Source organism: Macaca nemestrina, chromosome 13 (assembly GCF_043159975.1).
Source record: "Macaca nemestrina isolate mMacNem1 chromosome 13, mMacNem.hap1, whole genome shotgun sequence".
NCBI classification, from domain to species: domain Eukaryota; kingdom Metazoa; phylum Chordata; class Mammalia; order Primates; family Cercopithecidae; genus Macaca; species Macaca nemestrina.
Genome location: NC_092137.1, coordinates 119283851 through 119299185, shown reverse-complemented (window position 1 = coordinate 119299185; position 15335 = coordinate 119283851). Strand labels below are relative to the sequence as shown.

At 40.6% G+C, this 15335-nt stretch overlaps 1 protein-coding gene across 12 annotated transcripts in view; it reads right to left on the bottom strand.

Moving 5' to 3' along the window:
• The window catches only part of LOC105490090 (REV1 DNA directed polymerase), an 89815-nt gene that overhangs the window by 61692 nt on the left and 12788 nt on the right, over positions 1–15335 (bottom strand). For 6 of the 12 annotated variants that reach the window (XM_071077272.1, XM_011755396.2, XM_024795496.2 and 3 more), the window contains exons 2-3: positions 2619–2682; positions 187–313 (exon numbers count right to left, since the gene is read on the bottom strand). In XM_071077272.1, the coding sequence (XP_070933373.1) occupies positions 187–313; positions 2619–2672 (181 nt within the window). In that variant the 5' untranslated portion in view covers positions 2673–2682. Of the gene's footprint in view, positions 1–186; positions 314–2618; positions 2683–4196; positions 5547–5645; positions 7519–15335 lie in introns of those variants that run through there. The other 6 variants (XR_011612117.1, XM_071077271.1, XM_071077270.1 and 3 more) reach the window with 6 other exon arrangements.

Below are 15335 nucleotides of genomic sequence, written 5' to 3'. Positions count from 1 at the left end.
TTAAAGACAATGGTAGGTAAAAGCAACATGGAAAGGAAAAAGAAGTATCTAAGCAGATGATTTATTTTTTATCATCTTACAATCATTTATTTATAATAAAAGAGTAAAAATAGAATTTTAAAACAAATCCTTCTCAATCCTAATAAAAATACATGCCAAAATAGGGTTAAGTAAAAAGTACTCAACCTGTGTATCCATTAACATAGATAGCAACTCCACTAAAAATTGTAGATGAAGTCCCATCCTTCTGCAGAGCAGCATCTGATCGAAACTGTTCCTCCAATTTCTGGACCTTGGCAGCCATATACCCACCCTAGAATTAAAGAAAAGATAAACCAATCACAAAGGTTACATTTTCTCCCCCCTTTTTTGAAAAAAATAAAAATTATATTTTAAAAACTAAATAAATGGACCTTATTCTGTGCTAGTGATCAGAACACAATGACAACCTCATAAGCGTAAACCACAGGCAAGGCAATACGTAAAACAGGAAGGCTGGGCCAGGTGCAGGGGCTCACACCTGTAAGGAGCCACCTTTGGGAGGCCGAGGCGGGCGGATCACCTGAGGTCAAGAGTTTGAGACCAGCTTGGCCAACATGGTGAAACCCTGTCTCTACTAAAAATACAAAAATCAGCCAGGTGCGGTGCCCAGCGCCTGTAATCCCAGCTACTCAGGAGGCTGAGGCAGGAGAATTGCCTGAACCCAGGAGGTGGAGGTGGCAGTGAGCCGAGACGGCGCCACTGCACTCCAGCCTGGGTGACAGAGCAAGACTCCATCTCAAAAAATAATAAACAAACAAACAAACAAACAAACACGTAGGTCAAAGAAGAATTTTCCCTCTATCAACTCATTTTAACTTTATTACATTCTTATGATTATAAAAGTTACTTTTAAAAAAAGCTAGGTCAATAATAATAATAATACCGACTGGGCACAGTGGCTCACACCTGTGATCCCAGCACTTTGGGAGGCCGAGGAGGGCAGATCACCTGAGGTCGGGAGTTTGAGATCAGCCTGATCAACATGATGAAACCCCGTCTCTACTAAAAATACAAAATTAGCCGGGCGTGGTGGCGCATGCCTGTAATCCCAGCTACTCAGGAGGCTGAGGCAGGAGAATCACTTGAACCCAGAAGGTGGAGGTTGCAAACAAGCTGAGATTGTGCTATTGCACTCCAGCTTGGGCAACAAGAGCAAAACTGCATCTCAAAAAATAGTAATAATAATAATATCACAACATATTGTTCTTATGTACGTAATTGAGCAAGTTACACCAAAGTTTAAACCAATTACAAATTTGACAAGTGGTCTCAGAGCATACTTCATTTTATTTTTTTGAGACAAGAGTCTTGCTGTTGTCGCCCAGGTTGGAGTGCCGTAGTGCAATCTCAGCTCACTGCAAACTCTGCCTCCCAGGTTCAAGTGATTCTCCTGCCTCAGCTTCCCAAGTAGCTGGGATTATAGGCGACCACCACCATGCCCAGCTAATTTTTGTATTTTTAATAGAGACGGGGTTTCACTATCTTGGCCAGGATGGTTTCCAACTCCTGACCTTAGGTGATCCACCCACCTCAGCCTCCCAAAGTGCTGCGATTACAGGTGTGAGCCACCGCGCCCAGCCTCAGAGCATATTTTAGACTGGCTTCCACTATCTCCCATATACAGAGAGCTTAAAATGAATTATTTCAGGTAAAAATGAGGCAACTGGATAAACCAGTGTAGTCCTCCCTACACATGGATAAGAATGCAATGAATGCTCCAGTGGGTAAATTCTGGATCTAATCAATCTATTTGACAGTAATATTAACTTTCATTAGATAACATCCACCTCACAGTAAATATTAAAAAATAACTTTTTTTGCTAAACATCTTGACAGATCTAGGGATTCAACTATACTTTTCCTGAACTTTGATATAATTAAGCTTGATTTCAATTATTAGGTCTTTAAATTAAAGCTGTAGGTGGCTAGAAGTACATGGTTTTTTTCCGAAAATGGAAGTGACTGCATAATTTTTGCTGATTATTATTACATGCTCACTATAAAGTCTCTTTTCAGAAAATACAGGAAATATAGGGAAGAAAATTAAAACTGGTATAATCCTATTCATTAAAACGTTGAAGTGTTGTTTTCAAAGCTTATTTCTGTATCTCAGAGCATAGAGGTTTTACAAAAATATAATCATGCAAAATATTTCTTTGTAACACACTGTTTTAGTCAAGGTTATCTTTCCAGGTTAAGATATATAAAGCTGAATAATGACTGTACAGTGCTCTACTATACACAGATAACTTATTTGACCAATCCCCTATTATTGGACATTTATGTGTTTTCCTGTTTTTCAGTATTATTAGCAATACTACAATAAAATCATCATACAGTAAATTATTGTGCACTAGGCGTATTTATTTCCTCAGGGTAAAATTCCTGAGAGTAAAGCTTAGGGGATAAAGTTTATAAACATCATAAGGCTTTCAATACATTATGAAAACTCAAGGATTTGGTGTCTAAAGTAATTTACAATTTAGAAAACAAGTTAAACCACATTATAAACTAAAAGAAGAATGAAAAATATCTAGACAGTTCGATATAATTATTTTTACTCTTTTAAAACACACCCATTTTTCCCAGCCATCATTTTCAGCTCGCTTCCTCCATCCACCTCGCCTCATGGTGGAGCTTCTGTATTGGGGAGGAAAAAAAATACGTCAGTTTTATAACATAATGTATTCCTTTTTGACATTTTATTTCAATATCAAGAAAATAAATTAAAATAAATTCAAATGTCCAATTGATGAAAGTCAAGAATACTAAGTAAACTTTTTCTGAAGTTCTCCATTCTCCAGCTTTACAAGTGAAATTTGTCTATAAAACACCCTCCTACAGATATGTTTAAACTGTAACTGTTAAATTTAAAATTCAATAGAAAAATATCTTTATGTATTCCTGAGCACCAATCCTAACACTCACTTACATAAAACATCACCAAATCCAACGAACATGGCCATGCTTACTTTACTTGTTACCATTATAAGATAATCTAACAAAATATTTCCCTTCATGAGTTGTCCCATAGCACGGCTCTTAAACTCTGTCTTTGCTTTACATACTGGACACTTAAGAGTTCAGTCATAGTGTGATTCACATATTCTGCCAAAGCCCTAGAAGAAGTCAATTAAAAATGATGCAGAAAAAATCACCATTGATAATAAACTATAACAGTAAATCTGTCATTCTCCTTAAGGCAACACTTACTTAAATAACTATACTACCACCAGGATGACCAAATGATGGTTCACATTAAGTGGCAGCTGGCTTAGTGGCTAGCAAAATATAAAATATAACTCATAAAAAGAGGCTAAATGAAACCCCTTGTAAAGTCAAAACCTTCTAACACAAATGACTACATTTTGGGATATGACTACATTTATCCTTAACAAAATTAATATAACTTCTATTTAGATAATTTTCTTCTAGTAACTATATACATGTATATCAAATGGTTACCATATGAAGCCTTATATATTATCCACGTCAAATCAGCTCTGACATGATCTATGAGAATTTTTTACTTAACACTTTAAACCATTGACACTTTACCCCACACACATTAGCGGATATTTTCTTTTTTTCTTTCTTTTGAGACAAAGTCTCGCACTGTCACCCAGGCTGAAGTGCAGAGGCACCATCTCGGCTCACAACCACTTCCGTCTCCCGGGTTCAAGTGATTCTCCTGCCTCAGACTCCCAAGAGCTGGGATTACAGGCGCCTGTCACCACGCCTGGCTAATTTTTGTACTTTTAGTAGAGATGGGGTTTCACCATGTTGGCCAGGCTGGTCTTGAACTCCTGACCTCAAGTGATCTGCCCGCCTCTGCCTCCCAAAGTGCTGGGATTATAGGCATGAGCCACCATGCCTAGCCAGCAGATATTTTCTTAAATATTTTTATTCTTAGTATACTGCAGGATTTAGTTTTTCTGTGTTGACATTTATAACAATTTGAATTTTTACTGTCACCCTTAAAAGATACCTAAAAGACATGCAGAAATGTTGTCAAAAGGTTAAGTCCCAACAGAGACAAGATAATACAAAAGTTTTAGGGGCATGTGCAAGGTGCTCTGAGAAAAGGTGGTAAACTGATTAACCCTGAGGAGAGATTTTATTTTTAAGTCCCAAGGTAGGAGGAGCATGAATACCCAATGTGCTCATTATCCAGTCCCAGAAGTGCCACATGCTCTGTTAAATATTTCTTCTGTTTTCAAGGGGCTCACTTTGTCCGGTCCCAACAGACTTCAGCCCTTAAACGAAATCTAGGAGACACATTAACACCCAGCTCTGGACTACATGTAAACTGAATCCATACACCTGCTGGAACAAGTAAAGAGTTTGGAGTTCTGGCCATTATACACTAAAAACACATACCCCGATAATTAAAGGCAGCTATTAAACTGTTAAACAAAGGTAAATAAAGGAGTAAAGTGTATTTTATACATGCGGCCCAATCATTTAAGAGCTCCAGTGTTTAACGTCTGTTGTATACCTACTGCACAAGGCCAATAAAATCCTTAATGATGGTTTAATGAGGGTAGCAGCATGAAGCACAGTTGTAATACAAAAACAAAAACAACAGCAACAACAACAAAAAATAAAACAGGTATTAAGGGTTCTTGCCCCCAACTCCAAAGTAACAAAACCACTCCAGACAAACGTTTAAAACTTTAAAAGGAAAAGGAAAGAACGAAGGACTGAACATTTTAGTTTCGTCGTTTCCAATAACTTGACTCATGAACAACAAACTCCTATTGATCCAGAAATCAAATAGTCAAAAATTACTAGCCAACATTCCAAAGAGGACAAAAATCTTCAGAGATCTGCCACCTCACCTCTCTTCCCCAAACCAGATTATTTTTCCCTCTGAGAATATTTGGCAATCCTAGAAGAGTGGCTGAGAGACTGGACAAAGTTTCTGACAAACAGTGCTGAGAGAGAAAAAGTGGAGTACAAGGGTCTTCCAAGGATACAGATTCCCACAATTGGTATTAGAACCCCACGAGTAACAAGAAATTGGAAGCAGACAGACCAAACTTTGCAGAAACTGTATTCTGCCTTACATTATTTCAATCTCTGAAAAGAGATTAAGGTGATCGTGGGCCAGGCGCGGTGGCTCACACCTGTAATCCCAGCACTTTGGGAGGCCAAGGTGGGTGGATCACCTGAGGTACAGTCTGGCCAACATGGTGAAACCCTGTCTCTATTAAAAATACAAGATTGCTGAGTGCAGTGGCTCACACTTGTAATCCCAGCACTTTGGGAGGCTGAGGTGGGTAGATCACCTGAGGTGGGGAGTTCGAGACCAGCCTGACCAACATGGAGAAACCCTGTCTCTACTAAAAATAAAAAATTAGCCGGGCATGGTGGTGTGTGCCTGTAATCCCAGCTACTCGGGAGGCTGAGGCAGGAGAATCGCTTGAACCCGGGAGGCGGAGGTTGCAGTGAGCTGAGATTGCACCATTGGACTCCAGGCTGGGCAACAAGAACGAAACTCCAACTCAAAAAAAAAAAAAAAATTAGCCGGCACGGTGGCTGTTTCTGCTACTCAGCAGGGATCTTCGAAAAAGAGACTCCACCAATGCCTCTGTACTCACATCCAGGGAAAAGTTCTCCACTCTAGATGACTGATTTGCTTCTTTAAACTCCATTTAAATTTTGCTCCATTCCCTAGAACGGAGGAGGGCATTTAATCAGGATACCACTACTTGACAGAAATATCCTTCAGAAATAACACATTCCCTCAGTTTTTTTCCTGTTCCAAGCAACCTCCTGAATTACAACGTGTCCTCTTGACTAAAGGTACTCACTGAGAAGTGACTGCGCTGCATTGACAAACCATCCAATTACCAAGCTAGACTTGTAAACAAAAATTGCCTTCCAGTTTTCAGAGGCACTCTTGCAGACCAGGCTCCCAATTTAATTCCACAGAACTTGATGACCTTGAGGAACGTGATAACGGTTTCTGAAACTGTGATTCACAACCTAAAATAACCTGCCAATCTCTCCTTATCCAGTCACATTAAAAGGGCAGCCAATTACTGTCTTTCAAAAAATTAGTTTAAAAAACAGATGAAGGGTGAATACACGAATGCAAAAGTACCCTTATCCTTAACATTTAGGGTACGCCTTCAATAAACACGAACTACTGTTACAGTAATCTACTCTGCCAGTCCACAGAGTGAAAATCGAATGAGACTACATATGTGGAAACCCTTTGAAAACTGTAACACAGGGAACACAGTTATTTTAAGTTAGTTATCCATGGTCTACAACATAACGATAACAGCAGACTAGTAGATTTGGTGATAAAAGATGGGCTCAAATCCCAGTTCCACGACTGCCTAACAGTGTGATTTGGAGTGAGTCCAACAGAACTGAGCCTAACATTTCTTCACCTATAAAACCAGAAAGTTTGACTGCAGAATCTTTATGGGGCCATGACTGGATGTAGGGTGGATGTGGCGGGGAGAAGAAGAGAGTTGGGGGTAAAAACAGCAAGCAGGCAGGGTTCCACTCTCCAAACCCACCTTCAATTTTAGCAGCCATGCTTTTTTTTTGTCCCCCGTGAGTTTTAGGTTTAGGGTCTGAACAAGATTGTTCTTGAAGAAAAAGCACAACAACTTGAAAAAGACTGATAATTAAGAGTAATGAACTAAAAACTAAGTACAAAATTTCTTCGTTCTTTTCTGTTTCCATATGTGACTCTACAAGAGAGTCATATGTGGAAATCTCCCAACCCTCGAAAGGTTCACAAGCTAAAACTCACCTACAAGCTAAAAATCAAATTATACAGACCAACTAAATTACAGGCTGTCAATACAGCCATGCCCAGTCCCCAGTGCTAACAAGCAGTAACAACTAGCCAGGTGAGGTAAGGTGAAGGCAAATGGGAGAGTAGCTCTGTCTACGAGGAGCCCAGGGATCCTGAACGCCTACACAAAACACTTCCTCTCTCCACTCTCTCAACAGGGATGTTCAAAACTCTATTAAGGGTCTCATCAAGGACATGCTTATTTAAAAATATAACAAGATCACTTATGCATGCATTTTTCCTAACGTTTATCTTCTGCTGGAACATACTACTCTCAGTTCATTCTAAACTTTATTCTTTCTTTTTACCATAGTTATTGGTGGATTTTACTATCTAGCCCAAGAATGATGTTTATCACCAGGAACATTCATTTTCATGTAAATATGATATTTCCCAGCACTTTGGGAGGCCGAGGCGGGCAGATCTTGAGGTCAGGAGATCAAGACCATCCTGGCTAACACAGTGAAATCCCGTCTCTACTAAAAATGCAAAAAATTAGCCGGGCATCATGGCAGGCGCCTGCAGTCCCAGCAATTCAGGAGGCTGAGGCAGAAGAATGGTGTGAACCCGGGAGGTGGAGCTTGCAGTGAGCTGATACCGGGCCACTGCACTCTAGCCAGGGCAACAGAGTGAGACTCCGGCTCAAAAAAAAAAAAAAAAGGTATTTCATCTATTTACAAAAGAACTACTAACATTACAAGGTTCCAAAGAGTTCATTACACACTAGAAAAACTCCCACTACAGGCCGGGCACGGCGGCTCACACCTGTGATCCCAACGCTCGGGGTGGCTCACACCTGTAATCCCAGAGCTTTGGGAGGCCGAGGCGGGTCGATCACATTGTCAGGGTATTGAGACCATCCTGGCTAATACGGTGAACCCCCATCTCTACTAAAAATATAAAAAATTAGCCAGGCGAGGTGGCGGGCACCTGTAGTCCCAGCTACTCGGGAGGCTGAGGCAGGAGAATGGCGTGAACCCGGGAGGCGGAGCTTGCAGAGAGCCAAGATTGAGCCACTGTACTCCAGCCTGGGCGACAGAGCGAGACTCCATCTCAAAAAAAAAAAAAGAAAGAAAAAAGAAAGAAAAACTCCCACTACATACCCACAAAATGTTCAAATGTTCAGTGTTAATCTGATGGTTACATATCTGTAACTCTAAAGTCTGTTGATTAATGAAACTGATTTTGAGTGGCTTTTAATCAGTCTTTATTACTACAGTCATATATAAATGTACACATTTATAAAAAGTAGAGGTTCCTCTTCAAAGACTTTCCTCCCCATCTAATTAGGAATAAATAGTAACTTCTCTTAGAAGCAAAATTTATTCAAAGACCTGTGTTAACATTCTTAAACATCTGCTAGCCGTAATAAAGAAATCAATGTACTTTATGTTCTTAGCTCCCACAATGTAGCCTAAATACTTGCCCTGGCACATATATATATATACACACACACACACACACACAAATACTGGTCCAAGTCAGCATTAGGTCATAGCCTGTTCCTCTTCCTTATCTGAAGGTGTTTTTACCTTTCTCTGCATTCCACAAGTTACTTCCTCCTTCCTTTGTTCTCCTCTGCCTTTGCCTCTTTTAAAAAGTTCTAAGTTGTTAGCCAATCAGGACAAATACAGAATGTGAGGTCCTGTTCCAGCCAATGGAAACCAGACATAACAGTAGGGTGGGCACAACAGGTTATAAATAACCCTGCCTTCTTTGTTTGGTGTACTCTCAAGGCAAAACTATTAGCGAGTGTACCCTTTCTGCACAAAGTATAAAACTGGCCTTGCTGAAGAAATTAATGTTCAAGTGCTACTTCTTTACAGCACCAGGGAACAAGCATTTCAATCAGGTTTATCCTATCTTTATGTAATAGTTACCTAAAAAACATTTGCTGAATGTAGTGAGAATCGACAGGCAAAGAATATGCAATGAATGAATGTGCACATTATAGCAGCATAACATAATTCATGAATGTGACACAAATGCAAAGAAAGCAGCCTGTGGCCACCCGTTATCTAGCAAGGCTGAAACAAAATTTGCCTTTGGCACCCTGCCATCTCTCTACTCCATACCTCTTTGTTTTCAGGGCCTCTTTGTCTTACTTAGCTGTCAATTCTCTGCTAAGGCATATACTGACAACTAAGGAACTGGTTAAAAACTGGCTTAAGGTATGATGCAACCCAGGGTCATCTGTGTTTAGAAGAACTTCTTCATGACCATTCAATGAGGAAAGGACAATCTTTTCAACAAATGGTGACAGGAAAACACCACGTTAAAAAAAAACTCAAAGTGTATGAAAGGCGTAAATATAAGAGCTAAAACGATCAAACTCTTAGGAGAAAACATAAAAGCTTCACGACACTGGATTTTGCAATGACTTCTTGGGGAAAATGTAACAAAAGAAAAAAACAGATAAACTGAACTACATCAAAATTTAAAACTTCTGTAAATCACAGGGCAAAAAAGGGTAAAAAGGCAATCCACAGAATGGGAGAAAATATCTGCAAATCATACATCTGATAAGGGGTTCATACACTTCCCATTATAAACAACTCCTACCATAAACCGTAACAATAAACACATAAAACCACTAAGAAATAAACAAAGGATCTAAACAGACACTTCTCTAAAGTTAGACAAATGGCCAATAAGCACATAAAAAAAGTTCAGTGTCATTAATCACTATGGAAATGCAAATAGAAACCACAATGAGATACCACCTCACACCCAGCAGGATAGTGACTATTTAAAAAAAAAAAAAAAAAAAGTGTTGATAAGGATGGAAAGAAATTGGGCCCAGTGAGCCCTGCTGATGGGAATTTAAAATGGTGCAGCTGATATGAAAAACAGTATGGCAATTACTCAAAAAATCAGAAATAGAATTATCCTGTAATTCCACTTGTGAGAATATATCCAAAGGAACGGAAACCTGGGACACACAGATATTTATGTGTACATTTATATTAATAAGCATTATTCGCAATAGCCAAAAGGCGGAAGCAACCCAAGTGTCCATCCACAGATGAACGGGTAAACCAAACGTGGCACATACGTACAATGAAATGCTATTCCGCCTTAAAAGGAAGGAAATTCCAAAGCTTGCTACAACTTGCATGAACCTTGAAGCCATTACGGTAAGTTAATTCACAAAAGGACAAATACTGTATGATTCTACCTATATGAAGTATTTAAAGTAGTTAAATTCAGAGACAGAAAGCGGAATGGTGGTTGCGGGTGGAGTTACTGTTTAACAGGTGGGCTCAGGCAAGATGAAAGAGTTCTGGAGACGGATGGTGGCGATGGTTGCACAACAGTGTGAATGTACTTAATGCAATCGGACTGTACACTTAAAAACAGCTAAAATGGTAAACTTTTACATGTATCTTACCACAATTAAGAAGAGTTTTTTAAAAAAAAGTACTTCTGAAGCTGCAAACACTCCACAGGCACCTGCAAGCTGCAGTAGACAGGATCTTCAGGTGGGGTGCAAAGCTGGGAAGAAGCCTACCTTCAAGAAAACTGTACAGCAGTATCTGGGTGTCTTGTTTATTTTTTACTTTGAATTGGGGGCAGTGGGAGGCCATTTGAGAATTTACAAGAACCAGGTATTGTCTTTATGAGTAACTAAGTACATAAAGTGCTAGCTAGCACACATGCCCTAAAAAAAGTTTGGTAACAGTCTGCTCCAATGTGCTCTTATTCTGTCCTTTAATGGTAAAAGTTTTAACACCAGAAACAGCTTTTTATGTAACATTTAGATACAAAAATACAGCTGTTTGTGGATCTTATTTTGATTCAACCTTAGAGACCATCATTGTCTAAGGCTACAGTTCTCAAACAACTGCTGAAGTTGTATGGGTACTACAGACATGCACATCCCACAAACTAGTCAGGTTTTGATCGTGAAGGGACTCTCACCAAGGTATATAAAACAAAACAAAAGGCCAGGCCTGGTGGCTCATGCCTGTAATCCCAGTACTTTGGGAGGCTGAGGTGGGCAGATCATTTGAGGTCAGGAGTTTGAGATCAGCCTGACCAACCTGGTGAAACCCCATCTCTAAAAATACAAAAAAAAAAAAATTAGCCGGGCATGGTGGCGCATGCCTGTAGTCCCAGCTACTCGGGAGGCTGAGACAGGAGAATCACTTGAACCCAGGAGGTGGAGGTTGCAGTGAGCCAAGATCGTGCCACTGTACTCCAGTCTGACAGAGTGAGACGGGAAGGGACGGGACAGGAAAGGAAGGGAAGAATTCAGACACCTAGGTGAAGGGCACAGTTTCCCAGAAGTACAAGTACTGGCTCTAATCTTCAACCTGTACTTGCTTTTAGCAACTGATTTTAAATCAAGCCAACAGTTCACATTCTAAGCATAGTGCTGTGTGTCTTTCATGTATTTAAGATATCTTTTAAAAATACACAAGTCCAAGATATTTAGATCAGGTTTTATTCCTAACCTAATAAAACCCATTTTTGCCACTTTGTGTGGTTTTTTTATACCTTCAGCATACTGAAACATTTTCCTGTTACTAATTTTTTCCTGCTGCAATAAAACAATTTCTGTACCAGATGAGATACTGTCTTGATAAACGCAGAACTCAAAGAACTTCAAACTATCAAAGTGGCACACAGCACTCTCCATAGAAAAAATTATAGGTTTTGGTATGTAAGCCTTTTCTTGAAGTCAGTATGATCTTTCAATCTTTTCTTGGGACATTCTCTATTATTCCCTCATCACTGAATTGTGTTTATACACTGCTTTGTAATGCTAAGTACATTATGCAATCCTGCTAAGTGTTCCTTTTCAAAAATAGCTTTTCTTGCTGTATTTATAAAAGCAATTCGTGTTCGTTGCAGAAAATTGGAAAATACAGAAAACAGAAAAGGAAAGGAAAAAATTACTCACATTCCTACCACCTAAAAAATTCACCTATTAACTGACACTTTATATTTCCTTCCTTTTAGTGTTCCTTTAATTTTTAACATTCAAATTTAATTTCTTTACATTTAAATACATTACTAGTAATACCTTTCACTTCTCAAGTGTCTTCAGTTTTCCAAGACCCCTTTACATCTACCATTTATCTTTACAACTCACCCATAGAGTAAGTCAGCCAAGTACTATTTATTTTGCACACAACAGTTGCCTTCTAGGGTAGAGAAGCTAAAAAGTTCTATAAGGCTGCACTGCTGGCTCGTGGTACAAAATCATACTCATCTTCTACAAAATTATGTTCCAAAATCTTCAATGGAAAAAATAATAATGGTATCAATATGAACTGCTAAAAAGTTAAGAACACTCCTATTGAACTGAAGTAACCTAACACAAAACAGATTCTTTACCAGGAAATCTAGCAACAGTCTGGATTATAATACAGCCATACATGTAACAAGACCAAGGAAGGAAACAGGTCCTACAAATAAGCTCCATCTAGACCCCAACTAGTCCATATTGATAAGTAGAGGTCGGGTGTGGTGGCTCACACCTGTAATCCCAGCACTTTGGGAGGCTGAGGCAGGCGGATCACTTGAGGTCAGGAGTTTGAGACCAGCCTGACCAACATGGTGAAACCCTGTCTCTACTAAAAAGAAAAAAATCAGCCAGGCATGGTAGCAGGCACCTGTAATCCCAGCTACTCGGGGGGCTGAGGCATGACAATCACTTGAATGCAGTAGGCAGAGGTCGCAACGAGCCGAGACTGTGCCACTACTCTCCAGCCTGGCGACAGAGCGAGACTCCGTTTCAAAAAAGAGAAAAAAAAAAAAAGTAGAGACCCAAAGACAGCATCAACTTTGTTGCTAAGCAGTTCTCTGAACTTAAGTCATAATCAGTCATATTTTAGTTCCTCTGTATGTGGAAAGAGTTGGACCTGTTTGAAATGCTTGTTCCCCGGTGCCATAAAGAAATAGCACTTGAACATAAATTTATTTAGTAAGGCCATTTTTATTTCCTGCAGAAAGGGTACACTTGCTAGCAGTTTTGCCATGAGAGTAAACCGAACAAAGGAGACAGGGTCATTTATAACCTGATGTGTCCATCCTACTGCTGTGTCCGGTTTCCACTGGCTAGAACGGGACCTCACATTCTGTATTTGTCCCGATTGGCTAACAACTTAGAACTTTTTAAAAGAGGCAAAGGCAGAAGAGAACAAAGGAAGGAGGAAGTAACTTGTGGAATGCTGAGAAAATTAAAAACACTTTTAAGTAAGGAAGAGGAAAAGGATATGACCTAATGCTTGCTTGGACCAGTATAAGCATGCCAGGGCAAATATTCAGGAGCAGAGGTCTTTGAATAAATTTTGCTTCTAAGATAAGTTAGCCAGATGGAGAGGAAAGCCTTTGAAAAGGAACTTCTACTTTTACTTTTTACAGACCTGACAAATTCTAGAGTCTTTTGCAATTGTTTAAATGTACATGATTCTATGCCTGAATCCAGGAGGCGGAGGTTGCAGGGAGCTGAGATCGTGACACTGCACTCCAGCCTGGGTGTCAGAGCAAGACTCCGTCTCAAAAATAAACAGGCAGTGGCTCATGCCTGTAATCCCAGCACTTTGGGAGGCCAAGGCGGGTAGATCACAAGGTCAGGAGTTCAAGACCAGCCTGGACAACATGGTGAAACCCCATCTCTACTAAAAAATACAAAAATTAGGCTTGGCGTGGTGGCTCACGCCTGTAATCCCAGCACTTTGGGAGGCTGAGACAGGCGGATCACAAGGTCAGGAGATCGAGACCACCCTGGCTAACATGGTGAAACCCCGTCTCTACTAAAAATACAAAAATTAGCCGGGCACAGTGGCGGGTGCCTGCAGTCCCAGCTACACGGGAGGCTGAGGCAGGAGAGTGGCGTGAAACCCGGAGGCGGAGCTTGCAGTGAGTGGAGATCGCGTCACTGCACTCCAGCCTGGTCGACAGAGCAAGACTCCGTCTCAAAATAAAAAATGAAAAAAAGAAAAAAAAAAAAAATTAGCCAGGCCTGATGGTGGGCACCTATAATCCCAGCTACTCCAGAGGCTGAGGCAGAGAACTGCTTGAACCTAAGAGGCGAAGGTTGCAGCAAGCCGAGATCACGCCACTGCACTCCAGCCTGCGCAACAGGTGACTCCGTCTCAAAAAAATAAATAAATGAAAATAAACAAACAAATAAATAAATAAATGTATACGATTATATACATCTAGTTTTAAAAGAGCTTTCAACAAACGCATACATATTAGACAACTTTATATAACTTTTTCTATGCTTTCCAAAAAACAGTAAGATGCGCCTATCCACAGATGTGGCTGTGCAGTAAAGATCCTAACCCGGAGGTTTGGCCTTTGCCCTTGGTTCCTGGGAGGTAATCCTTTCTTTTCCTCACCTTCACATGGTCCAAGATGAGACTGGGAGATTGTAATCTCTAAGCCCTTAGAATGTCCACTCTATGGGAGCAGTGGCTCACGCCTGTAATCCCAGCACGTTAGGAGGCCGAGGCGGGAGGATCACGAGGTCAGGAGTTCGAGACCAGCCTGGCCAACATGGTGAAACCCTGTCTCTACTAAAAATACAAAAATTAGCCAGGCACAGTGGCGCACACCTATAATCCCAGCTACTCAGAAGGCTGAGGCAGGAGAATTGCTTGAACCCGGGAGGCAGAGGTCGCGGTGAGCCAAGATTGTGCCATTGTACTCCAGGCTGGGTGACAGAGCAAGGCTCTGTCACAAAAGAAAAAAAAAAAAAAAAAAAGGATGTCCACCCTGTTAAGGGCTTTTGTTAACTGGGGGCTTTGAGCCACTCCAGATAGTTTCGCACTATGATTTACGGTGAAGGGCTTTCAGCCATGTATTATCAACTTCCTGAAGGGCTGAAAACGAAAGGTCACCATGCCAACAGTCAATCATATCCAAGTGACCAAGCCCCAGTACAAATGCTGGATGCCAAGGCTTGGGTGAGCTTCCTGATTGGCAATCTCCATAAGTACTGTCAGAAGTTGGCACTGTCCACAACTTCACCAGCAGAGGATAACTGGAAGTTTCGCAAGTGGAACTCTTCTGTGTGCCCCATGCACCTCTTCCCCTGGCTGATTCTATTCTGTATCTTTTCACTGTAATAAATCCAACGATAAGTAAAAGCCCTTTCAGTAGTTCTGTGAACCCTTCTAGCTAATTATTTAACCTAAGGATGGTGTAGATCCCCAGATTTGCAGTTGGTCTCATGAGGGTGGTCTTGGGACCCCCAACTCCGCGATGGCAAAATGGCACTGTCCTCCAGTATTCATTCTTCTTTCTTACTTTTAGTAATGGAACACCTCTCCTGCCCCTCTTAGCAGGACGCAGAGTGGGCAAACAGAGACTACATTTCCCAGGCTCTTCTAAAAATCAGGGGTGGCCACGTGACTCGGTTCTGGCCAAGGAGGTATGAGCAGAGTGATGTGCACAAAAATATGAGCCATATTCCTAAAGAAAGCTGTTTACTTCTTTTTCTGGGATGCGGTTGTAA